This window comes from Chlorocebus sabaeus, chromosome 19, assembly GCF_047675955.1.
Source record: "Chlorocebus sabaeus isolate Y175 chromosome 19, mChlSab1.0.hap1, whole genome shotgun sequence".
Lineage (NCBI taxonomy): Eukaryota > Metazoa > Chordata > Mammalia > Primates > Cercopithecidae > Chlorocebus > Chlorocebus sabaeus.
In genome coordinates this window covers 11010356-11037720 of record NC_132922.1, presented here as the reverse complement: position 1 = coordinate 11037720, position 27365 = coordinate 11010356, and the positions used below count along the sequence as shown (strand labels likewise).

Below are 27365 nucleotides of genomic sequence, written 5' to 3'. Positions count from 1 at the left end.
CTCTCACTGCAGCCTCAAACTCCCAGGTTCAAGCAATCCTCCCACCTCAGCCTCCTGAGTAGCTGGGACTACAGGTGGGTGCCACCGTACCTGGCTATTTTTTTTTTTATTTTTGTAGAGATAGGGTCTCTCTAGGTTGCCCAGGCTAATTCTTCTTTAAATGTTTGGTAGAATTCTCTAGTAAAACCATCTGGGCCTAGAAATTTCTTTTTCAGGGGACTTATGCTTCAAATTCAATTTTTAAAATGATTGTAGAACCATTGAGTTTGGGTAGTTTATATTTTCTGAGAAATTATTTCTTTTGATTTGTCAAAGTTATAAAGTTTTTGGGTTTGTTTTTTTTTTTTAAAGGGTCTCACTCTACCTATGTATTTTGATTATCTATTTGTTTTACTGTTTTGTTTTTGTTTTTGTTTGAGACAGAGTCTCACTCTGTAGCCCAGGCTGGAGTGCAGTGGCATGATCTGGGCCCACTGCAAGCTCTGTCTCCCAGGTTTGAATGATTCTCGTGCCTCAGCCTCTTGAGTAGCTGGGACTACAGGTGCGCACCACCACGCCTAGCTAATTTTTGTATTTTGTATTTTTTGTAGACATATGGTTTCACCATGTTGGCCAGGCTGGTCTTGAACTCCTGGCTTCAAGTGACCCACCTGCCTTGACCTCCCAGAGTGCTGGGATTATGGGCATGCCTGGCCCATAAGTATAAAGTTGTTGGTATTAATCCCTTACTATCCTTTTAGAGCTGAAGCAATTGTAGTGGCTATCTCTTGTCTCATCCTGATACTGATGATTTGTGTCTTCTCTCTTTATCTTTGCCAGTCTTGTTAGAGTTTTATCAACTTTTATTGCTTTTTAAATTATTTTTTATTATTTTTAGTTATTTATCTTTTTTTTCAAAGAACTGGCTTTTTGTATCATTTCTTTTTCTCTGTTGTTTTCCTGTTTTCAATTTCATTAATTTCTGTTCTTTATGATTTCCTTTCTTCTATTCCTTATGCATTTATTTCACTTTTCTGAGTTTCCTGAGGAAAGAACTTAGATTATTGATTTCAAACCTTTCCTCTTTTCTATTGTAAGCATTTAAACAATTAAAAAATTTTAAATGTTTACATTATAAATGTAAGTACTGTAAATTTCCCACTCACCACAGCTTTAGGTGTATTTCACATATTGCTAATGTTGAGTGAACCGTAACATAAACTGGACCTTGGGTGATTATGATACGTTAATGTAGATTAATTGATTGTAAAAATTTGACACTCTGGTATAGGATGTTGATAGGGGTGGGAAGGGTGTACTTCTAGGAGGGGTAGAGGACGTAAGGGAAAATCTCTGTACCTTCCACTCAATTTTGCTGGGAACCTAATATGGCTCTAAAAAACAGTCTGTTAAAAAAACAAAAGAAAAGACCAGAGTGACTTTTTTTAAATTTTGAGGGAGAGTCTTGCTCTGTTGCCCAGACTAGAATGCAGTGGTGTAATCTCGGCTCAAGCTGTCCTCCCAATTCAGCCTCCCTGGCGGCTGGGACTATAGGCACATGCCACCATGCCCAACTGATTTTTTTTTTGTAGGGCCTCAAGTAATCTTCCTGTCTTGGCCTTGCAAAGTACTGGGATTACAGGCATGAACCAGTATGCTTAGCCCAGGGTAACATTTTGTAAAGATTTTTTAAATATTTAATAAAGATTTTATAAACATTTTATAAAGATTTCTATAAAGCAAAAAAAGTCATCAGTAAAAATTTTAAATCAAATGGAAAATAGATAAAGAACCAGGAAATGGGCTAATTCTCTAATACACAAATTGCTCTTAGGAATTGGTAAAGACAAAGATGAGAAACCAAACAGGAAAATAAGCAAAGGACATGAATAGAGTTAACAGTAAAAAGAAACAAAAATGCCCAATAAACACATAAAAAGTTACAATAAAAAATTAAAATAAAAATTTTCTTCCTCTCAGATTGACAAAAATGAAAACTTTTGATAACGGTATTTGCAAAGATGAGGGGAATCAAGATGATAGACTGTATAAACTGTATACCAGTACTGTGTACCAATATAAACTGGTACAACTTTTAGGAGGACAATTTGGCAGCACTTTTCAAAATTAAAAATAAGTATAACCTTTTGGCAATTCCCCTTCTGAGACAGCATCATAAAAATATATGTACAAGGGTTATTATTGCAGCTATGCTTTAACAGGCAAAAACATGAAAAATCCAAATGATTACCAATAGGAAATAGCTAAGATTATATATATATCTGTGTGTGTGTGTGTGTATATATGTATGTGTGTGTGTATATATATATATATAAAGAATACAGCACAGCAATATGTACTGATATTTAAAAAGTCTATAAGATTTCATTTACTAAAACATATTTTGAAATATACATTGAATGGTTACATGTATTATACAGAAAGATGTCCATGATATATTGTTTAGTTCAAAGCATGTTGCAGAGCAATACATATTGAATGAGACCAGTCAGGTAAAAGAAATGTGTGGACACAAAAATTTCCCCTCAAAATCACTAGAAACTGCTGGAGTTGCCTCTGGGGAAAGGAACTTGAGAAGCATGGAGGAGTAAGGAGTCACTCTGCTCTCCACTCTTTACCCTTTGATGTTGTCTGAACATTTTTCAATAAGTACTTTCTAATTTAAAAAGAAGTAGCAAGAGTACAAGCATGAAAATAAAAAAAAACTTTTAAGCATAAAACTATGTAGCAAAAAAGATGCAAGAAAAATGAACTAACATAATTAGAATAAGTATAATTTCCATTTCTCTAACAACTTTGGTGAGATCAAATTTTAGGAATTATAATAAATCACATCCCAATAAACCAAAAGATAAAAATGTATACTCTTCATTTGGCAAAATAACAAATGAAGGCAGTAGGAAACAAACATTTATCGTGTATCACTATCAATTTAGGAAATCACAACTAGACTGAAGGTTTTGGTCAGCTTTAATTTTGTGTGAACCAATTCATAGCATCTCTATCTGTTTCTATGGAAACAACTGCGACCAAAAAAATCACAACCTCGTTGTTGAATCTCCTCAAACAGGAAAAGAGTAAGGTCTTTTGAGGTGATGAAAAGCTGCAAATAGCCTTATTCATTAGCAAATCTAATAATAAAAATTCTGGGCAGTATATATAGAGAAAACAGATCCATGTCTGTCATAAATTTAAAGTCTTTCCTTAGTTTTGAAAGTAACATTTAGGCAAGCACTGTTCTGCTTTTAAAAGCTCTATTCTGTTATGAATTTTGTTTACTGCATTTAAGATAATTTTTCTTTCATTTGTAAAAAGAGAATAGTTAAATAGGTTTCTATTTAAATTTTTAAGAGATATTTTAAGGGCCCCTCATTCTGCCTAAGCAATCATTTATTTCTCATTCCGTAGATGTAGTACATTTGACAACAACAATTAGGTTTACTGTTCAACTTACTAGGTTTTGTCTTCTGCTACAAGAGCAGACTACTGAAGAGGACATATTGGAATGTAACAAATGCTCCTAATAGTAATAAGAAAAGATGCTTGTCAAGAGGATAATGGGATATTGTTATAATACATTGATGCTCTGAAAAAGGAAAATCCAACTTCGAAACTTCTTTTGAGAGAAATGCACCATTTTTTTCTCACTGAAATAAGATGTAGAGTGATGTAGATCAATAACACTGAGTTTCTCTGAAGTAAGAAAAAATTAGTAATCAGGATTTAAAGACTGACACACACACAAAAAATAGGTGACATTTTATGTCTTTGGTTCCAAAGCACATAGGATTATTCAAGTCTGTTTTCTACCTCAAAAGCCATCAGGAGAAAATAGACTGACCTCAAATTTTAAAATCATTTTGGCTGGGCACGGTAGCTCACACCTGAAATCTCAGCACTTTGAGAGGCCGAGGCAGGTGGATTGCCTGAGGTCAGGAGTCAAGACCAGCCTGGACAACCTGGTAAAACCCTGCCTCTACTAAAAATACAAAAATTAGCTGGACCTGGTGGAAGGCACCTATAGTACCAGCTAGCTACTTGGGAGGCTGAGGCAGGAGAATCACTTGAACTTGGGAGGCAGAGGCTGTAGTGAGCCAAGATCGTGCCAGTGCACTCCAGCCTGGGCGACATAGACAGACTCTGTCTCAATAAATAAATAAATAAATAAAATCATTTTGACTTAATGTCTTATCTTTAAATTTTATTTATTTATTTATTTTACGGATGGGGTCTTACTATGTTGCCTAGGTTGGAATGCAGTGGCTATTTACAGGTGTAATCATAGCATACTATCTCCAGTTGCAAACTCCTTGGGCTCAAGTGATCCTCCTGCCTTAGGCTCCCAAGTAGCTGGAACTACAGACACACACCACTATGCCCCGTTGTCTTATCTTTTAAAATAATCTATGTGTATACACACACACACACACACATCTGAGACAGAGTCTCACTCTGTCACCCAGGCTGGAGTGCAGTGGTGTAATCGCAGCTCACTGCAACCTCTGCCTCCCAGGTTCAAGCGATTCTCCTGCCTCAGCCTCCCAAGTAGCTGGGATTACAGGCAGACACCACCACACCGGGTAATTTTCATATTTTTAGTAGAGATGGGGTTTTACCATGTTGGCCAGGCTGGTCTTGAACTCCTGACCTCAAGTGATCTGTCCACCTCGGCCTCCCAAAATGCTGGAATTACAGGTGTAAGCCACTGTGCCCAGCCCCTAAAATAATCTATATATTTTCAGTTGGTGAGTTATTACAAAATTAAAGAACAGCGAAATTTTAATTTCATGTAGCTTTCTAAGCTGTTAGAAAAATAATTGGATCCAATACCTAATTGGGTTGGGGAAAGGCATCAGGAACAGAAAGTAAAACAGAAAATAATAATTCCAACCTTCCTCATAGGAATTGCAGCAGGGAACACTAAACAAAGCACTCTGAGCACAAGACTAAAGCAGCATCTTTCACAGGAAAAAAAGAGAAGCTAACGTTCATTTGCTGTCTATTATTCATTCATTTCTTCAGTAACAAAAATTTGTCAACTGAAGATTCAGCAATGAATAAAGACTAAAAATGTCTCTACTCAAGAAGATTTTCTTCTAGTGGGAGAAACAGACAACAAACAGAAAAATGAATTAATGAGATAATTTCACAGTCATGAGTGAAAAGCATTTCTAGTATGTATGTTCATACTTTGGGGATACCTCCCTTCTCCAAATATAGAGCAATGAGAGAGAAAATGCAAATGTGAAAATTAAAAAGATATAGTCATGCTCAAAACCAAGATTAACATCTTTATGGAACAGAAACAAATAATGGTAAGGAGAGGTTGAAGCTGTGGACCTCTGGGGCTCTGGGTACAGAATATGTCAGAGAAAATCAGGAGCTCAACTCTTGAAGGCTACAGTGTTGATTCAAGATAGGAGTGCTGAATATGGACTCCCTGCTTGAGATTATGCTCAGATATTAGGATCCCCACTTACAAAGGAAGCTGAAATAAGCTGTCATCAGTCACAGCCTGGGGTTGTGGCTTCTAAAAGTATTAGACTCGGATAGGAGAGAGGACGCAAACCTCTCTAGAAATTAAAATACAGCATCCTTTTGTCTAGGGACAAGATCTGCAATATCTCTGATACCAGCAAAAGAAAGCAATCCCAAGCTGCCAGTAAGCTCTGAATGTGGATGAGTAGTTCTGGGTATCAGGAGGAGGCAAATGAAAGACTGTTAAGCAGGAAGGAGAAAGGACACAGAGAGAAAGATTAAGAAACAAAAACAAAAACTTGAGCTACTCAAGATGAGCTTATAATCCAATAGTCTAAAACACAGAAAGAAAACCAAATTCACTCCTGAAAAAGTCAATATAATAAAGAAATACAAGGACCAGCTACAGTGGCTCATGCCTGTAATCCCAACACTTTGGGAGGCTGAGGTGGGCAGATAACCTGAGGTCAGGAGTTCAAGACCAGCCTGGCCAACATGGTGAAACCCTGACTCTACTAAAAATATAAAAAATTAGCCAGACGTGGTGGTGGGCATCTGCACACCCAGCTACTGGGAGGCTGAGGCAGGAGAATCGCTTGAGCCCGGGAGGTGGAGGTTGCAGAGAGCCGAGATCGTGCCACTGCCCTCTAGCCTGGGTGACAAGAGCAAAATTCCATCTCAAAAAACCAACCAACCAAACAAACAAAATAAATAGGAAGTATTTAAAACTGAGTACACGTAGTCTTAAAAGATAATGAAAAGGACATTTAATTTACGGAATAAATCAGAAATAAAAACAGGCAGATATGAAATAAGTACAAATGGATATAATTAAGAAGCAATGAGAGGTTCTGTAAATAAAAAATAGAGTTACTGAAATAAAAACCTGGCAGAGTGTGGTGGCTCATGCCTGTAATCCCATTGCTTTGGGAGGCCAAGGCGGGAGATCGCTTGAGGCCAGGAGTTCGAGACTAGTCTGGGCAATATAGTAAGACCTCGTCTCTACAAAATATTTAAAAAATTAGCCAGGCATAGTGACACACTCCCAGCTACTTGGGAGGCTGAGGTGGGAAGATCACTTGCACCCAGGAGTTTGAGGTTACAGTGAGCTATGATCATTCTACTCCATTCCAGCATGGGCAACAGGGTGAGACCCTGTCTCTAAAATAAATAAATAAATAAATACCTCACTGGACAGAAAAATTCTAAGTGGGCACCTATGAAAGGAGAATAAATGAATTGAAAGATGATCTAATTAACTACAATGCCATATGGAGATATGAGACAAAAATGTTTTAAAAAGCAGTTGAAAGACATTAAAAATGAGAGTAATCCAATGTATATTTAATGGAAATTAAGCAGAAACAGTTTTCAAGGAAATAGTGGAAAAGTAATGTTTGAAGAGCTGTATGCTAAGATTAAAGATGTGAATTGTCATGTGAAAGAGCAAACGGGAATTAAGTAGATATTTAAGTAGATAAGTTAAGTAGATATTTAGTCTGAGAAGGTCACAGAACACTGCAGAAAGAACAGCAAGTCCTGTTTCTGGTTCTGGTGGCTCCCTCTCTCAAGATCAACCCAGGAGGTACTATAAAGGAACGACATCAAAATGAGAAGAAATTGAAAGCCCCTGGGGAGACACAGAGCTCTTTTGAACTGGTACATTTGTGTGAGAGGGAGTAGGGGTGTTGGTGCTGGCTTGATCTTGGGACGGAAGGAAGGGAGTCTGCAGTGACAAGATAACATAGGAAGAAAGTATCATAATGACACTCCATTCACTGCCCTGCAACCGGCCTCCACAGCTACTGTGACTCAGGCAGCTGTACTCAGGAGTACCTTCCAGTTTGTGCAGAAGCCGAGTGGGCAAGGAGCTGAGAAAATTTGGTGGGGACTGGGGTAGGCTTGGGAAGATGCTTCTTCACCCTTCCTCTTCCTGTCTCCCAAGTGGGCATGTGGTTTGTAATTTAAGAAGTATCACCCCTAAAGACTACTTCCTCTTGGGGTATTAAGAATTAAGACCTAACTTGAGGCGTTGATCCTTAGAATGAGGAATGATCAGCTCAGGTCAGATCAGCTCAGATCAGCAAAAGGGAAGAAATGCTCTTCACTCTAGAGTCCATTTCCCTCACCGCCCACTTAAGCTGATAGGGAGCAGATAAACTAAGCTCTAGCCTTTAGCAATCCTAAAACGAAGCAGCCATTACATCTAAAGATAACCAGTCATTGGAGGAGCATAACCATTTCAAAAGAAAAATAAAAAAACTGAATCACAGATTTCATCAGAAGCCCAGATATTAGAAAACATAGACCAAGAATTTAAAATAAGTTTACTAAACATACCAAGATAAATACAAAAGGATATAAGTAATATGAAACAGAAAGACATAACATAAAGAAGAAACAGAAATACTGAATATTACATATAAAAGTAGAATAGTTGAAATAGAGAATATAGACGAGATTTAAAACTGAATGGATACAGCTGAGAATAAATTACTAAGCTGGAAGATCAAATTGAGGAACTCACAGAAAAATGAGAAAACGAATAGAAAGTATAAAGAAAAGTGAAGAGATATAAAGATAGAAAGAGAATTACTAATATCCAGATAATAAGAGTCCAAGAAAGATATAAAAAAAAAAAATGAAAATCAACCGTAGAAAATGTTTGAAGAAAAACCGAGAAAACTTTCACAGGACTAAATAGAGATGAAAAATCCTCCAACTGAAAAGTCCCATGGGTGAGAAAGAGGAAAGAAAAGAAAACCACACTTAAGCATACTTTAGTAAAATTTCAGTCTTTTCAACAAATAATGTTGAAACAACTGGATACACTTAGGCCAAAAAAAAAAAAATAAAAAAAATAAAATAAAAGCCCTTGATCTATATACTTCACACCTTATACAAAAATTGATTCAAAATAGATCACAGACCTAAATGTAAAACATGACCCTTTTAGGAGAAAACCTATGTGACTTTGTTTAGGCAGAGTTCTTAGATATGACACCAAAAGCATGATTTAAAAAAAAAAAAAACAAAAAACTGATAAATTTGACTTCACTGAAATTTTAAAATTTTGCTCTGTGAAAGATATTGTTACAAAGAAAACACAAGACACAAACGGAGAGAAAATATATGCAGATCACATATCTGACAAAGAACTTATATCCAGAATATATAAAGAACTCAAAACTCAATGGTAAAAAGAAAACCAATTCAATTAGAAAATGGATAAAAGATGTGAACATCTGAATAAAGTCAAAGATAAGTTATAATGCCACAAATAAGCACATGAAAAGATATTCAACATCATTAGCCATTTGGAAAATGCAAATTAAAATCACAATGAGATATCATTACAGACCTATTAGAAGAGCTAAAATTAAAATAGCAGTAATACCAAAAGTTGGTTAGGATGCAAAGCTACTGGATCTCTTATACATTGCTCATGGGAATATAAAATGGTATAGCCACTCTGGAAAATAGTTTGACTGTTTTTTACAAAACTTGGCACGCACTTACCATACAACCATACAACTCTCTGACATTTATCCCTGAGATATGAAAACTTCACACAAAAATATGTACACAAATATTCACAGCAACTTTATTCATCATAGCTAAAAAAGGAAACATCCGAATATTCTTCAATGAATGAATGGTTGAACAAAATATGGTATATCCTGACACTGGAACGTACTCAGCAACAAAAAGGGATGCGTTACTGATTCATGCGACAACCTGTTAGCCCCCAGGAGCATTACACTGAGTGAAAAAATTCCATCTCAAAAGGCTGCATACTGTCTCATTCCATTTATACACTGTTGTAGACATGACAAACACTGCAGAGATGGAGAAAATATTAGTTACTGCCAAAGGATGGGTTGGGAGTGTGGTGCGTAGCATGAGGCACTTCTTTTGTGATGATGGAACAGTTCTATATCTTCATTGTGGTTCTGTTTACATGTATCTATACATGGGGTAAAATTACATAGAACCACACACAAAAAAACACAAATGCAAGTTTAAAAATCTGAACAGTGGATTGAAGAGTTGAACACTGAGTAAGGTCTGTAGTCCAGTTGGTACTAATATACCAATATCCGTTTCCTGGTTTTGATGTTGCACTGCAACCATACAACATGCCAACAGTGACGCAAGCTGAGAGAAGGGCATATGGGACTCTGTACTATTTTTGCAACTTCCTGTGAGTATGCAATTATTTCACAGTAAGAATTCTTTTTAATGGGTAGAAAAAGACTGTTCAATAAATTAAATATTGCCTATCCACAAGGGTACAAAGAAGGACTCGATCTTCTACTATACAGAAAAATTCTAGAGGACATAAGAACCTCAACACTTAAAAGAAAAAATAAGAGATTTTATTATATCAGGGTAAGGAAGAATTTCTCAAGATTTTTTTAAAAGCACAGAACATTAAAAAAAACTTTGATAATTTGACCTTATTAATATTTAAAGCCCTGAATAACAAAAGCCACCAAAAGCGAAGTTAAAAGACAAGCACAATTTCTCTTGGAACATATGAGGCTGCAAAAGACAAATTAAAAAAAAAAAAAACCCAAAACATAAAAACAAATTGTCCACTAGGGCCTCCAGAAAGAACACAGCCCTACAGACACCTTGATTTTATCCCATTGAGCTCTGGGTCAGGCTTCTAACCTACAGAAGATAATACATTTGTTTGTTTTAAGGCATAAAATTTGCAGGGATTTCTTACAGCAGCTATAGGAAACTATAGACTTACCTCTGTTGATTTCCAACCATGAATCTTGAGTGGAAGTGTTTCCCGGGACAACATAGTTTCTGTAGGCAAATGAAGATCTTGGCAATGCTCTTGTTTCAATTCTGCCTTGCACACGTTTTCTGTCAACAATATGAAGCTAAGATTTTACTTTGGCAAAACACAGTTATGTTTTTATATTAGTTCACAATTTGTAAGTTAGTCACTTCTGAAGATACCTTTTTTCCTGCTAAATATAAACCATCTGCCAATGGTAACCTATGAGTGTTAATCACTTTAGTATGCCTCTTTGTAGTAAGTGAGAAGTTCAGACTGATTTTAAAAATACAACTTAAATTCTTAAGAAAATAAAATTATTTTCTTTATATTTGACAAATATCCATACAAATTTATAACGCACTTACGTGGTTTTGATTGACTGCATACTAACAATAATTATAATAAGTCAATCTAGAATAAATATTAAAATCTTTGGTCAGAAAATTTAGAAACATAATTTAAATTCTAGCCCTTTCCTACATCAACAACTCTGTTATAACATTACTTAGTCATCTTTTCTAAAAAATAAGGTGTAATATAGTATAGAAAATAGAGTCTGAAAAAGTGAAAAGTATTCAAATAAAATTTTAGCAAAGCAGGAATGAGAACGATAATGATTTTAATTAATATTTTAAAGAACTTTATTACTGCAGTGTGAATTTGATGTGTTCTAAGAGAAACTAATCAGAAATGTATAGATTATTAAATAAAAGAACTCAACACAATTTTCAAATTTTGATTTGAACATAAAAGAATACACCTGTGATATGGTTTGGATTTGTGTCCCCACCCAAGTCTCATGTCAAATGGTAATCCCCAATGTTGGAGGAGGGGCTTCGTGAGAGGTGACTGGATCATGGGGCAGATTTCCCCCTTGTTCTTGTGATAGTGAGTTCTCATGATAGCTGGTTGTTTAAAAGTGCATAGCACCTCCCGCTTCGCTCTCTTCCTCCTGCTCCAACCATGTAGGACATTCTTGCTTCCCCTTTGCCTTCCACCATGATTTTAAGTTTCCTGAGGCTTCCCCAACCATGCTTCCTGTACAGCCTGCAGAACCATACACCAATTAAACCTCTTTTCTTTATCAATTACCCAGTCTCAGGTAGTCCTTCATAGCAATTTGAGAATGTACTATTATAGCCAGTGAAAGTAAACTGATATTTCTGTTTATATCTTTTTGCTAAACAATATTTTTACAGTCCTAATCTTTCCCTTCCTATGTTAACTACTATATATTAGTACCAACTCTAAAAAGTCTAATCTGAAAGTATTAGTACCAACTGTATCTCAGCATATCATTGGGCACAATAAGAAGTATAAGAAAACTACTTTCAAATTGGTATATACACACTGCTGGGGATATGTAAAGATTTCCCAAGGGCTAGGTGGGCATGGATAGTTTTAAAGGAAGCAATTTCCAGATCCACAACTTCCACCTATGTTCTTTCCAAAAACTGATCTGCCTGAGAATGCAACTAGGCAGAGCTATTGGGCTAGTTCTTTCCCCTTTCCCTCCAATAATCAATTTTCTCCCACTTTACAAAAGAAAGGCATATCCTCACCCATCTTATTATGATACATCTTCCCAAGCATTGAAACCTCTAAGGCACCAAACAATAGTTAAAAATACTAACACAGAGGCAGCCTCCTTTTATCAAAGCAGAAAAAAACTAATGGTCTGTCCTGTCCATACATTTCTTTTAATGGGAAAGCATGGCATAAGTAACAACGTATTTTGGTCCACACCAGCATGTTTGATATTCTGATATGGTACAGTATGAGGCAGCAGGGCAGATGACATGTTTTGTTTAATGTCTTTGTGTTTTTCATTTCTCACCTATTATGAAATAATGCATTATTCCTAAGGAAGGGTCCCCTGAGAGCAAAGCCAGGCAAGCATGAGAGGCAGGGGTGCCATATGTCACCAATGCAACAAACTCCTGATGAGGCTGTGTGCCTTTGCCATCCATCTTAGGAAAGGATTCAGGAGTGTGAAGACAACCAGGAAAACATCTATTTATACATTTCTTTTAATACAGTAAAACATTTTCTGAAAGAAACTTTAAATCTGATTTGGCTACTTGTCTTAACAATGAGAGCTGGCTTTGCCAACTAGATTATATGGTAAATATTTTCCAAAAATTGAACGAATCAAATCTGAGGTTCTGTAAAGTCGATGAAAGTATATTTAGAGTATAAAATGCAATAAAATCATTTTCTCAAAAAATTGTATTGACAGATATATTGCAATTAATATTTTAATTTTTCTCACACTTTCTGAGTATATTCGGTTAAAATATAACAGGTTTAATTAATAGTTATTTAATAAATTTTAGTATGAATTTTTGTGGTATTATTCCCAGAAACTGAGAAAGTAAATTACTCCTTATGACTGTTTAACAAATCTTTTTCTAAGTAGGGTGTTTCTAATTCTTTGCTTTCAGCAACACTGAAGAAAGACTTCATCGAGTTAACAGTCAACGAGATAAAAATATATTTTTATAATAAATCACTATATAATTTTCAGCATATTACTTGGAAGGAATTCATAGAATTGATTGACACTATTATAATAAAGCACCTTCTTGTCCCATCTACGATTTAGGTGAACAGGTTTTCTCAGCATTTATATTTATACAAATATAAGTAAAACAGAGGCAGGATTTCTGCTGAGCCCTGCTTGTAGCTAGCAATCAGTCATATTCCTATCTGGGTAAACGAGCAGTTCCAAGTATCTCACAAAAGCATGTATTTCTAATAAAATTATATTTAACAAATATATAAATTTATAATGCATTTATGTGGTTTTGATTGCATACTAACAATAATTGTAATAAGGCAATCTAGAAGAACTATTAAAACCTTTGGTCAGAGAAAATTTAGAAAAATAATTTCAATTTTATATCTATTTGATGTAGGGAAGATTTCCAAGCATAAAAATATTTTATATTAGGATAAAATTCTGCAAGAAATGTGGAATAAACATATGACTTCAAAGAGAAAAGGGAATAATGTAAAATTTCTAACAGTTAAGGACTTCATGTATTTTTTTTTTCAAATGAATGGCTACAGGTATCAATCACAATGGTATTTAGATTCCTTCAGATACATTTGAAAGATGAATGTAACTTAACAGTTTGCTTGTTTTTTCTTTTCTTTTGTCCTTAATGTCAATATTTACAATGTGCCAGAATTATATCCTTTGCAGTTATTTATACTTATAGAACTTCATATATCAACTTAAAAATGTGTGAGGAGGTACATAGCATTTCAAAATCATTTTAGGGGTTATGCAAAAAAAAAAAATACTGAAAAGCAGTAATACAAGGCACATTCTTTACCTTCTAGAAGTTTATAGCTGACTAGGTATATACTAACATACAGACTTACAGGAAACAGAACACAATTATATGCTAAACATTCTTGAATTAATTAATTAATTCGTTCTTGAATTAATTAATTAATTCGTTCTTGAATTAATTAATTAATTCGTTCTTGAATTAATTAATTTTAGGAACAGATACTCTAAGGAGGAAAACAGCAATGTGCACCAGAGTAATCAGAAACAGCCACAAAGAGGGGAAGTAAAATTTGAACAAGGCTTTGAAGGATGGCTAGGATTCCAATAAGTATAGAGGCAAAGAGAAATTACTCCGAGCAGAAGGAACTATGTGGGCAAAGGGAGAAAGTAGGGTAGATGCCAGAGATACTGAAGAAATAAGAATTTTTCATTTATGGTTGTAACTTTTCATTTTGTTTTAACTTCACATAAAAGTGAATAATTAAAATGAGCTTATTTGGGGCTTCAAGATTTTGTAACTAATATCGGCAAAGAGTAGTGACTTGGGGCTTAGATCATCTAACTACTTTCACTGGATTTAATCAACTACATTATCACTCCCTCGGCATTCAGCAACTAAATTATCTTTGAAATCATATGGTCTTATGTTTTAGACATCACAGAAGTAGATTAGTAAAAATTTCAGAAGGTCAATTTTGAAGTAAATTGTGAGAGAAACTGAAGAATAGCAAGAATTGTGAAAGAAAAAATATCTTGCATGTTGGAGACGCATTTTGGCCTAGAATAGCCTAAATGTTGTAAACCTATCTTATCTTATGAGGCAAGAAAGAAAGCAGTTAGAATATAGTGGGTCTATGGAAACTCATTAAATTTTTCTTTCAGTATCACATAGCCTAACACTGGAAGTGAGGTATGCTTAATTAGATTTGGTAATTACACAACATTTATTTCTGGATTTTCACAAGCAAGTAGGACAGAACATACATTTAGTTCCTTATAGTTCCTTAGTGGAAATGAGATCCCTTTAGTCTTGTAAGCTACTTATCATTGACACTGTGAAGTCACAAGCCAACGAAGACTAGTATGTGAAGGAGAAACCTCAGAGGAAAAAGTAATGAGGCTGCAGGAAATGAAGCCACTGAGTCATTCAAAGATGAGTGCTTCAATACCAAGGTTGTAAGTACTTTGTGGAAACTATCTAGAAAGAAGCTGTGCATCCCACTGAGCCTGCACCACTCAGATAATACCACAAAGCAGAACTTGTGAACCCTGTGATATTTCTTAGATGAGATACCAAACTGACGTTCAAATTATCAGGCATTAGCAATGCACCAGAACATTTTGGAAATGCAATGCTCCATAAGTTGAACGGATTTCCAAATTGTTCCATTTATTATTTAGCATCTAATAACCATGTCTTTTTAGGTGTAATGTAAGTAAATTAAGTAATTTGCTTAACAAAATTAATTTTTAGTAACAAATATATTGCATCATAGAAAATATTCAGTGGGCTAAGGAAGAACTAGTAAGATCTAAAAGTCAAGTCTCATGGTACTTAAGTTTATATTTAACTTTTACAGAATTGTGAATTTGGAACCTTGACTCCAATTTCGTTGTTTTGGCACATAGTTAAACTTAAGCATCTTAAATTAGTTGGTATTTGTCATATTTTTTTTAACTTTCATTTTGTAATAATTTTAAGCTTACAGAAAAGTAACAAGAATAGTACAAAGAACGCCCATATGGTCTTCATCCAGATTCACCAATTGTTAACATTTTGCCCCATTTGCTTTATTCTCTATTCTCATTATCTATTTATGTACACATATTATTACTGTCCTATATTTTAAATCTAGAGGAAAAGCCATTGTAGGTTGGGTTCCCTAGGAAACAGACTCAGACTCGGATTTGTATGTGGGAGAGCCATTAGGGAGCGCTCTTAGAAACCACCAGTGAGGAGGGAGTCAGGCTGGCAGGCTCAGGTCAAGCAAGCGCAGTTGCAAAAACTGTAGCACAGTTGCAATAAAGGACTCAGCTGATCCTTATAGGAGCTTTGAGGCTGGAATGGCTCTTCACAGTTGTCCTGCCTTGACGTAGGACCCCTTAGCTAGGGGGCATGATCTTGAACGAAGAGGCTCTCTTCAGCTGTTGGGAATTCCCAGAGGAGGATTCATTTGAGAGCCCAAAGCCAACACCCCTCCCGCAGCTCAAGAGTGCCTTGATCTTGAAGCAAGGATCTGGGAGATACACCACAGTATCCACTACAGACACAACCTCTATGTTTCTGCTTTATTGCTCTGCTTCTATTTACCTGAGAAATGCTTCAAAACACAGGAGATGGAGTGTAAAATTACTGTACATCTTTCTTGGTAGATGAATTTTGAGATTAAAGATGTACAATTACTGTACTTCTTTCTTGGTAGATGAATTTTGAGATTACTAGGGGAAAGGCATTTTTTAAGGTGAAAAGAGAAGAATAAGAAAACAGATGTTTAAATAGAATTTTAAAATTAAATTTGAAATAGGTAGATAAGAAAAGTGAAAACCAACTTTTACTGCTGGAGATCTTAAAGATGGAGTTGAGACAATTTTATTTCAGTATTTTGCTAACAATAGCATATAAAATTTGAGACACTGCCAGTAGTTCTCACTTAAGAATAATGAGAAACAGGAAACTTCATAAACCAAGTTAGATGCTCAGCTCCAAGGACGAGGAAAAATAAACAGTCACTACGAAAGCAAGTTTTCATATTCAGTGGCTGACTCCTGGGCTAAGACAGCAAAGTGAAACTGCAACACAGAATTCCCATCATCCTATACTCAACAAGATTTTTTTAAAAGTCAATAGCAATCTAACATAGAAACAGATATAACTAAAACTTCTAAAAGAAGAAGAATAAAAATAACTGGTGGCCAAGAAAAGAAACAAGATCTAGGACATCCCTTCTCCCCCAAAAGCAATACTGGTAAGATGATAACAACCTTAGAATTCTCATCAATATCCACATGTCTGGAAAAAAGGGAACTGAATGGAGAATGCTTTCTTCCCACTTATGACTGAGGAGAGGTGAAAACAGCTAGAGAAAAAAATGGGTGTAACAGAGTAAATAAAGACGCTTACACTTCAATGGACATGAAAGCCACGGTTTGACACTGAATTGGGTGAATGATCTAAAGCTTGAAGTTATCTCTCCCCCACAGGAATAGGATACATACCTCAACTAGGTAGAACGATCAGGACCTTGTATAAGAGACTCAAAAACAGAGCAGAGTTCAGGTATTCTAAAGAAGACCATACATGGCCTCAGCTGAGATCTGCTACAGAAAAATGGATAAAATAATAGCCCACAGACTGCAGTCTGGTGGAGAAAACAAACTGATCTCAGATATGGTGGGAAGAGTCAAGAAATCACTAAGTGTTTCTGAACAAACAACCACCAAAGTTTATTGTGCTGACTCTGTATTAGCCCATTTACTTCTAATAACAACTTCATCACAGGGCCTATGTCAACCCCATTTTACAGAAGGTGAAACTATAGCACAAGGGCTTAAGTAGCCAGTCCAAGGCCATACAACCAGTCAGGATTCAAGTGCAGACAATGTGGCTCCAGGACCTGAGCCCTTAACCATTATACTCTACCATCTTCAAGAGACAGTGCCTAGTGAGAGCTGCCTAAGCATCAGCAAGATGTGAAGACATGGCCTGGCAACTAAACAAAACATTCCAGTAGAAAAATGAGCAGAGAAGGAGGGAAGGAGAAGCATGAAAGAGAAAAAAGGAAGATGGCATGCATAAAAGAAGGATCCCAAATGCAGAAGAAAATGTAGCTCAAGAAACAGAAGGAAAATTCCTCACAATATAGCATTCATTTTTTAAGTTATTATAAATTATATCTTTCATAAAATTCATAATTATTTCCTGTCACTACATAATACAAAGTTAAACATTTAAAAAAATGTTTCTTGGCCTTACATGTTTCCTGTTTTTCTAGAAATGATTTTCGTATTTGCTTCCTCTTTTTCTGTTGAGCTACTCCTTTCTCATTGATTGGCAGGAATTTTTTATATATTCTGGATACTAATCCTTTGTCAGTTATATGTGTTGGAAAATTTTCCCATTTTGTGGCTTTTTTTTTTTTCACTTTTACATGGTGTTTTTTTCCCTCAAAATCTACAAAACTATAGTAATCAAAATAGGGTGGTTCTGACAAAAAAACAGACATACATTCTGTTCCAGTAGAACAGAACAGAGAGTTCAGAAATAAATCCATGCATTTATGGCCAACTGATCAACAAAGGTACCAAGAACACACAATGGGGAAAGGACAGTTTCTTTGGTAAGTGGTGCTGGGAACACTGGATATCCACCACACATACAAAAATCAACTAAACATGGATAAAAGACTTAAAATGCCAGACCTGAATCTGTAAAACTACTAGAAGAAAACAGAGAAAATCTTCTTTTTGAGACAAGGTCTTGGTATGTCACCCAGATTGGAGGGCAGTGGTGTGATCACAGCTCACTGCAGCCTCTACCTCTCGGGCTCAAGCAATCTTCCCATTTCTGCCTCCTGAATAGCTGGGACTGCAGGCACATGCCACCATGCCCAGCTAATTTTTATTTTTCTTAAGAAACAGGGTCTTGCTGTGTTGCTCAGGCTGGTCTCAAACTCCTGGGCTCAAGAAATCCTTCTGCCTTGATCTCCCAAAGTGCTGAGAGGCATGAGCCACCTCTAAAGGCATGAGCTACCACACCCAATGGGGAAAAACTTCTTGATATTGGTCTGGGCAAAGAATTTTTGTATATGACCCCAAAAGCACAGAAAATAAAAGATAATATAGTTTTATTAGTTTTCTAATGACGCTATAAGATCATTTGTTCTAATGATGCTATAACAAATTACCACAAACTTCGTGACCTAAAACCACCACCATTTATTATCTCACAGTTCTGTAGTCAGAAGTACAGGCAGGTTAACTGGGTTATCTGTTTCTGGGTTTCACAAAGCTAAAGTCAAGAGTCAAGGTGTTGGCCAAGCTGGATTGTCATCTGGAAACCCTGGGGAAGAATCCACTTCCAAGCTAAATCCAGCTGTTGGCAGAATTCCACTCCTTGCAACTGTGGGACTAAAGTCCCCATTTCCTTGCTGGCTGGCAACCAGGGGCCATTCTCACCTTCGAGGCCACTTGCATTCCTTATTACTCCATCTTCAAGCCAACAATAATGCTTCAAATCCTTCTCACACTTGGAATCTTTCTGACTCCCTCTTTGGCCACCAGCTAGAGAAAACTCTCTGATTTTATTTTAATTAATTAATTTTTTTTTTTTTTTGATACGGAGTCTCTGTCACCAGGCTGGAATGCAGTGGCACAATCTTGGCTCACTGCAACCTCCATCTCCTGGGTTCAAGTGAGTCTCCTGCCTCAGCCTCCTGAGTAGCTGGGACTACAGGTGTGTACCACCATGCCCAGCTAATTTTTGTATTTTTAGTAGAGACGGGCTTTCACCATGTAGGCCAGGATGATCTCGATCTCCTGACCTCATGATCTGCCCACCTTGGCCCCCCAAAGTGCTGGGATTACAGACGTGAGCCACACCCGGCCAACTCTCTGCTTCTAAAGGACTCATCTGATTAGACAGGGCCAACCAGCATAATACCTTTTTCACCATAGAATATAACAATCATGAGGGTGGTGACTCATCATATTCACAGGTTCCACCCATGCTCAAAGGGAAGAGGACTGTATACAGGCAAGGGTCATGGGGCTTATCCTCAGCACTCTGCCTACCACAAATGTCAAATTCATAAACACTTTCAAAAAATAATGTGCACTTTTTCTGTTTATGAAATACTTCCCTATTTCAATGTAAAAAATATATTCTAAGGCCAGGCGCGGTGGCTCATGCCTGTAATCCCAGCACTTTGGGAGGCCGAGGTGGGCGGATCACAAGGTCAGGAGATCGAGACCACGGTGAAACCCCGTCTCTACTAAAAATACAAAAAATTAGCCGGGTGCGGTGGCAGGTGCCTGTAGTCCCAGCTACTCAGGAGGCTGAGGCAGGAGAATGGCGTGAACCCGGGAGGCGGAGCTTGCAGTGAGCCGCGATCGCGCCACTGCCTGGGCGACAGCGCAAGACTCCATCTCAAAAAAAAAAAAAAAAAAAATATATATATATATATATATATATATATATTCTAAACATTTCAAAGTTTTGCCTTTTTACCTGCAAATCCTTAATTCATCCAGGTAGAGACCTCATTTCATTTTTATAATATGGATAAAAAATTATCCCAGTATTATTTATTGAGTAGTTCATTTTTTCTCCACTATTCAAAAATGACTTCTGTCATTTACTGATTCCATAGTGGCCCAGGCCTGTTTTCTAGGGTTATGGTTTGTTCCATCGGTCCACACACCTATCCTGCATCCATACCACACTGTCATGATCAGTAAAATTTTAGTCTTGTTATTTAGAAAGGCAAGCCCTCCACCTTACTCTATTTTAGGAATGTTTTGAATACTCTGGAACTTTTTATTCTTCCAGGTAAATTTTGGAATCAGTACATCAAATTCAACTCTTAAAAGCCTTTTTGGATTTTGATTGTAACTGCACTGAATCAGCAGTTCTCTACTGGGAACAATTTGGCCCCCAGGGGACATTTGGCAATGTCTGCAGACTTTTGATTCAATACAACAGGAAGGGATGTTTGCTAGTAGCATCCAGTGGGTACAGGCCAGGGATGATGCTAACTATCCTGCAATGCACAGCCCCCACAACAAAGAATGATCTGTTTCAAAATATCAGTAGTATCAAGGCTGAGAAACCCTCCACTAAATCTAGACAATTTGGAGAGAACTGACATGTTTACATTATTATTTTGATAAAAATGGAATATCTTTCCATTTATATAGGTCTTTAATGTATTTCAATTAAGCATTATAACCTACAGTGTACAGATTTTGTACTTCTTTTGTTAAGACTTATTCCTACATCAAGATTTTTAGCTATTATAAATGGTATCTTAAAAATTATGTTTAATATTTGTTGCTGATATATAGAATATAACTTGATTTTATGTTTTGATGTTATAGCCAGCCATCTTTCTAAAACTCATTATTTTTAATATGTCTGTAGATCTTTTGAAGTTTTCTATATGAAAATCCTATCACTTACCAATGATGCTCGTTTCTTCCATTTTGATACTTACATTTTTAATTTCTCTTGCTTGTTTTACTGTGATGGCTAGCACCTCCACTACAAAGCTGACCTAGCAAGGAGTACTGAAATCCTTTTCTTCCAACTTATTCTAAAAGAAATAATGCCACATTCAAATGTAGGGAAATTTTTTATTTATATTTTTTCTTAACTTCACATTTAATAGTATTTTGGTAAGAAAACGTGTCCTATATGAAAAATCTGTTTCATATAGGACACGTTTTCTTACCAAAATACTATTAAATGTGTTTCCTTTATAACACATATAATCAATTATAAAATCCATATTTTAAAAAGTTTTATGTCCTTCACCTATCAATAAAGATGTTAAGAAGTTATCTACTATGATGGTAGATGTCTCAATTTCTTCCTGTATTTCTACCAATTTTTGCTTTATATACTTTGAAGTTATTTTACTGGGTATATTCACATTTAGAAATGTTACATCTTCCTGGGGAATTAAGCATCTTATTATTATCCTTAATGCTCCTGGCTTTAAAGTCTCCTTTGCCTGTTATTAAGTAGCTATACCAGCCTTCTTTTAGCTTGTATATGTCTGACTTACCTTTTCCATACATCACTTTCAATCTTTATGTGAATTTATGCTTGCAGCATATATCTGGATTTCTTTTTCCCCAATCTGATAGTCTCTGCCTTTTAATAGATGAGTTTAATCTACTACTATTTACTGCGATTATTAATCTATTTGGGCTTATTTCTATTATTTATTTTACTTTCGAATTTCTATTTGTTCCATTTTATTCTTTTTGCCCTTTATAAAATTTTATTTTTTTCTCATTCTACTTCTTCTTGCCACTTGTCTGGAATTTATGCACTCTATTTCTCTTCTTTTAAAGTTTATTCTTGAAAGTGTATCATGCATGTTTACCTTTAAAAGTTTACAGTCAAAGAATATTCATTACCTTCTCCTAAAAACACAAGGACCTTTAGAACACAACTCTAAACCTGCCCACCCCCATTTACATACCATGGCTACCCACTATTCTAATTGTCTTTTTCTTAACTCAAAAATTAGATTTATACAGAAAATGTTTATGATACATATATATTTATGTGTGTGTGTTTACCATTTATTCATTATTCTTTCTTGAATTTTCAACTATCTTTCTGGAATAATTTTCCTCTTTTTGAAGTATACCCTTAATGCAGGTCTCATGGTTGTAAATTCTGTTTTTTTATTCATCTATAAATAACTATTTCACCCTCACCCTTAAATGATAGTTTCGCTGGTACACAATTATAGGCTGTTATTTTCCTACAGCATTTCTAAGATACTATGTCACTGTCATCAGGCTTCTACTGTAGAAGATGAGAAGTTTTCTGGTACAGTAATTAATTGTCATTCCTTTGTAGCAGTATCCTCCATATGGCTTAATTAATATTACTTTCATATTTTCCATTTTCTTTGGACATATCTTCTAGCTCACTAAATACATTTTTTTAGTTCAGTAGTATTTCTCATTTCTGCAAGTTCCCTTTTTTCGAGTTCATCCACTCAGTCCTAATAATCCCTTGATAATTGGTGATGCATGTGATTATATCCTTTATTTATGTAAATACACAGCTGTTCTATATCTGACCTTTCCAATATCTACAGTCTTTGGGGGATTAAGTATGTTCTTTGCTGCTTACCTTCTCCTGGTTTGGCGATATTGGATTGTGAGCTCGTTGCTTGTCTTCAACTGGTGAAAATCCTATTGGATCTAACTTATGAACTGAGTACACTTTCTCAATTCAGTCCCCTTGAGGGTCTGGGTTCAGCATAGTAATCCAAGGCTTTCCTTCCCAATGCTGAAGACAGGCTCCAAACTCATTCTCTGATCTACTAATAACTGCTCTTAATGCCTACAGTTACCTGCAGCTTCCCACAGGCAGAATGCCAAGTCACTGACCAGCTCACATGTGCTGTTCTTATTTTGTTTACATTTTTCAAAAAGAGAACCTTAGAGACTTCCCATACTTCTTATGAGGCCAGGAGTGTCTCAAATAGTGTGTCACTTCCAGTCTTTGGTTACTGTGCAGTAAATGGAGTTCCTAGTCTCATTACCAGAAGGAGACCTTTAATTTTTTTTTCTTTTTTTTTTTTTTGAGATGGAGTCTCGCTCTGTTGCCCAGGCTGCAGTGCAGTGGCACAATCTCAGCTCACTGCAAGCTCCGCCTCCCCGGTTCACACCATTCTCCTGCCTCAGCCTCCTGAGTAGCTGGGACTACAGGTGCCCGCCACTGCGCCCAGCTAATTTTTTGTATTTTTAGTAGAGACGGGGTTTCACTGTGTTAGCCAGGATGGTCTTGATCTCTCTTTAATATATTTTTACTAAAAAACAGCATATAATTCCATTTTTATAAAAATAATTTATCTCTAGCTATCCATCTCTCTATATGTATGTATAGATTTTTTGTAAATGCTGGCCAGGCATGATGGCTCATACCTGTAATCCTAGCACTTTGGGAGGCTGAGGCGAGCAGTTTGCTTGAGCCAAGGAGCTTGAGACCTTCCTGGGCAACATGGTGAAACTTTGTTTCTACCAAAAAAAAAAAAAAAAAACCCAAGCCCCAAATTAGCTAGTGTGGTGGCGCGTGCCTGCAGTCCCAGCTACTTGGGAGGCTGAGGTGGGAGGATCACCTGAGCCCAGGGAGACCAGGGTGGCAGTGAACTGTGATGGCGCCACTGTACTCCAGCCTGGACAACAGAGTGAGACCCTGTCGCACAAAAAAGATGCCTAGAATTACAATCATCTGATATTAATGATGGCTATTTCTGAGTAATTGTATAACAAGCCTATATTGTTTTACAAGAGTATAATGGTTTTCTGAAACAAAAATAAAAAAGAAACAGTTACGCATAGCTTAACAACAGGGATGCTTTCTGAGAAATGCACTGCTAGGCAATTTCATTGTTGTATAAACATCATGGAGTGTGCTTACACACATCGAGATGGCAGAGCTTACTACACACCTGGGCTCCTAAGCAATGAACTTGTATAGCATATTACTGTACTGAATGTGGTAGGCAATTGTAACACAATGGCAATTGTAACACAATGGTAAGAATTCATGTATCTAAACATATCTAAACATAGAAAAGGTACAGTAAAATATATTATAATGTTATGGGACCAGCATCATACACGCAGTCCACCGTTGACTGAAACATCGTTATATGACACATGACTATTTTCTAAGATGTTAACAGTTTAGGGTGGTAGAGATATACATTATTTTTATATCTTTATTTTTAAATTTAAAAGATCAAAAGATCAGCTGTTTGACATTTATCAATGCAAATGTTTTCATTACAACCACAGTTTGTACCATAAGCCCTGCCATCTCATCTACATGTGGCAAGGCAACCAAGCATGACTCCACATCAATTCTGTTAGTACAAAGCTCTTTGTAGGACGTAACAACATCAACATTGCGGTTTTTTTTTTAATAAAAGCATGACAACTACTTTACAGTACAGCAAGTCTTCATTTAATGATGTCCACAGTCTCTTGGAAATTGCTACTTTAAGGGAAACAATCTATAATGAAGCCAATTTTGCCATAGGCTAATTAATATGAACAAGAACTAAGTTCCTATAGCATATTTCTAGTCACAAAAATGTACCAAACTTCTAAATAAAGACCAAAACATATGGGAGGCCGAGGCGGGTGGATCACAAGCTCAGGAGTTCGAGACCAGCCTGGCCAATATGGTGAAACCCTGTCTCTACTTAAAAAATACAAAAATTAGCCGGGTGTAGTGGCAGGCACCTGTGGTCCCAGCTACTTAGGAGGCTGAGGCAGGAGAATCGTTTGAACCTGAGAGGCAGAGGTTGCAGTGAGCTGCAATCGTGCCACTGTACTCCAGCCTGGGTGACAGGGTGAGACTCTATCTCAAAACAAACAAACAAATAACAAAAAAAAAAAAAAAACCCAAAACACTTTTATTCTTATTATTGTTTTTTGAGATAGAGTCTTGCTCTGTCACCCAGTCTGGAGTACAGTGGCGTGATCTCAGCTCACTGCAATCTCTGCCTCCCAGGTTCAAGTAATTCTCCTGCCTCAGCCTTCTGAGTAGCTATGACTACAGGCAACCGCCATCATGCCTTGCTAATTTTTGTATTTTTACTAGAGATGGGGGTTTCACCATGTCAGCCAGGCTGGTCTTGAACTCCTGGCCTCAGGTGATCCGCCTGCCTTGGCCTCCCAAAGTGCTGGAATTACAGGCATGAGCCACTGAGGTTAGCCTACTTTTATTATTAAACATTGAAATAAATGTGAGCTATACATACATTTAAGGAAGATTAGTAAAAACAAGATGATTATCTGCTCCCTTCAGGGTCACAGGTGGCTGGAGCCCATCCTGGAAGCTCAGGTCACAAGGTGGGAACCAGCCCTGGACAGGGACACCGCTTCATTGCAGGGTGCACTCACACCCACTCCACACTCACTTGGACGGGGACCATTCAGACATGCCGATTCACCTGCTGTGCACATCCTTGGGAAGTGGGAGAAAAGCAGAGAACATGGAGAAAGCCCACGCAGATGGGGAAGAGTGTGCAAACTCCATACAGACAGGGGCCTCGGCCGGGAATTGATGTTTTTCTCATCAGTTATAACAACATTGAACAAAAGGATGTTATTCAAGGACCTACTGTATAATTTTTGTTCAACAGCAATGATAGTTTTCAGGGAAATTTTTCCATTATATGGAATGCCATTACGTTTGACACAGACCAGAGTAATCCTTAATACAGGTAAAGTTCTGTTGCAAAGAATGATGCTAGTGAAGAGCTCTTTATGGAAGATCAGATAACCAACACAGATAAAGTTCTGCTGGTCTGGCTGTAAGTAGTGCCTCTGGAGATCCTTTTCGTAATAACTGTTGCCTCTACAAAAATGGCCTGACATTAGAGCTGAGTTATAACTGTCCTTTTTATATTGTTCTGTCTTGCCATCAAGCAGCAATGATCCTTCAGCCCATCTCTTCCTTCACACATCAGAAGCATCTAAACAAAAACCACCCAAGCTATCTACTAGAATTAAAACTTGGGAAAACATCCAAGAAAAGAAAAAAAAAGAAATAGAAGTGGCGATGTGTATATAACACCTTCTTTAAAGTGCCTCTTTTCCCTCGCTGATTCACCATAAAGAAGGGAGGCACAGCTGTTTCAGCTCTAGGTCCTGAAGGCTGGAAATCACATTTCCTGCATTCAATTTTACATTTCACTGTAACTAAATAACTTAGAGACATCTTTAGACTCCTTCTAATGAAAATTTACCTGTATGATATCATCACTTGCCTCCATTTTCTCTAATGCAAAGGTCAATTTCAGTTTCTTTCTTCTCCAATACATCATCCACTTACCCCCATTGCTCTCTACAGTCTATCTTTAAACATTACTGTTTCCTCATTTCTATAACCCTAGGAGCAGGTCCTGGATGCCTGGATTGAAACAACTATCTCTTACAAGCTTCGTTCAATTTGTATCTCCTTCATTTCTACACAAAGCAAAAAGAATTATCTTCCACAAACAGCTGTTTTCAGTAATAAGGAAGCTCAGTTCTGTGTCTAAGCTAAACATCCCTTCTGTTCTCCAAGGCCTACAATGGTTCCTAGTTGCTACTCATATCAAATTGAGTTTATTAGGTCATTTATGAATTGCTCTGAGTACTCTCAGCTATCTGTCCCTACTGTTTTACATATTCAAATTTATATTTTTATTCCATTTAGTGAGACAACTATATATTACCATGCTTAATCTGTGTCTTGCTTGTATTCTTTCCCACTATTGTAGAAATGATTTGTGATCCCCAGCATTTATTCTCTCCATCTTCCTTAATAACAGAATCTCTTAACTTTCATCTGGGCAGATGATATTTCTCAACCTCCTTTGTGGCTAGGAGTGTCAGTGGGACTAAATACTAAACAATAATGTGTGAGCTAAGACGTTATAAGCAACTTTTAATAAGTGTTCTTGTTAAAAAAAAAAAAAAAGGACAAAAAAAAAATAAAAAAGGGAAGAGACATTCACATTTTCAATCTCCCTTCCTTTCTACTGGCTAGAAGGCAGGTGTGACGGTGGGAGCTCAAGCAGCTATGACTCAAAAAGTAGAAGTGGACCATGAAGTGGAATTTAAACGATGAGTTTGGTGGAGCAACAAGACTCAAAAATAGCCCTGAAGCCAATATCGTGGAGAGCCATATCAGTCATAGAATACCTACAAGGGAGTATTTCAGAAGAGAGAAATAAATTTGTATGTTTAAGCGGCTAGCATTTTTGTGGCGTCTACTGTCATAACTTGTGGATGCATCTCATTCTAACTTAGCTACTGCTCTTTGAGTTTTAATTTGCTACTTCTCCTGTCACATTAAGAATGTCCCCCTCATGACCGGACGTGGTGGCTCACGACTGTAATCTCAGCATTTTGGGAGGCAGAGGCAGGCAGATCACCTGAGGTCAGGAGTTCAAGACCAGTCTGACCAACATGGAGAAACCCTGTCTCTACTAAAAATACAAAATTAGCCAGGAGTGGTGACACGTGCCTGTAATCCCAGCTACT

General features: G+C 36.7%; 1 protein-coding gene across 1 annotated transcript in view; it reads right to left on the bottom strand.

Moving 5' to 3' along the window:
- The window catches only part of ENTHD1 (ENTH domain containing 1), a 150036-nt gene that overhangs the window by 85663 nt on the left and 37008 nt on the right, over nucleotides 1-27365 (bottom strand). Inside the window, exon 4 of the mRNA XM_007975853.3 lies at nucleotides 10241-10359. Coding sequence (XP_007974044.3) covers nucleotides 10241-10359 — 119 coding nt within the window. The remainder of the gene's footprint in view (nucleotides 1-10240; nucleotides 10360-27365) is intronic.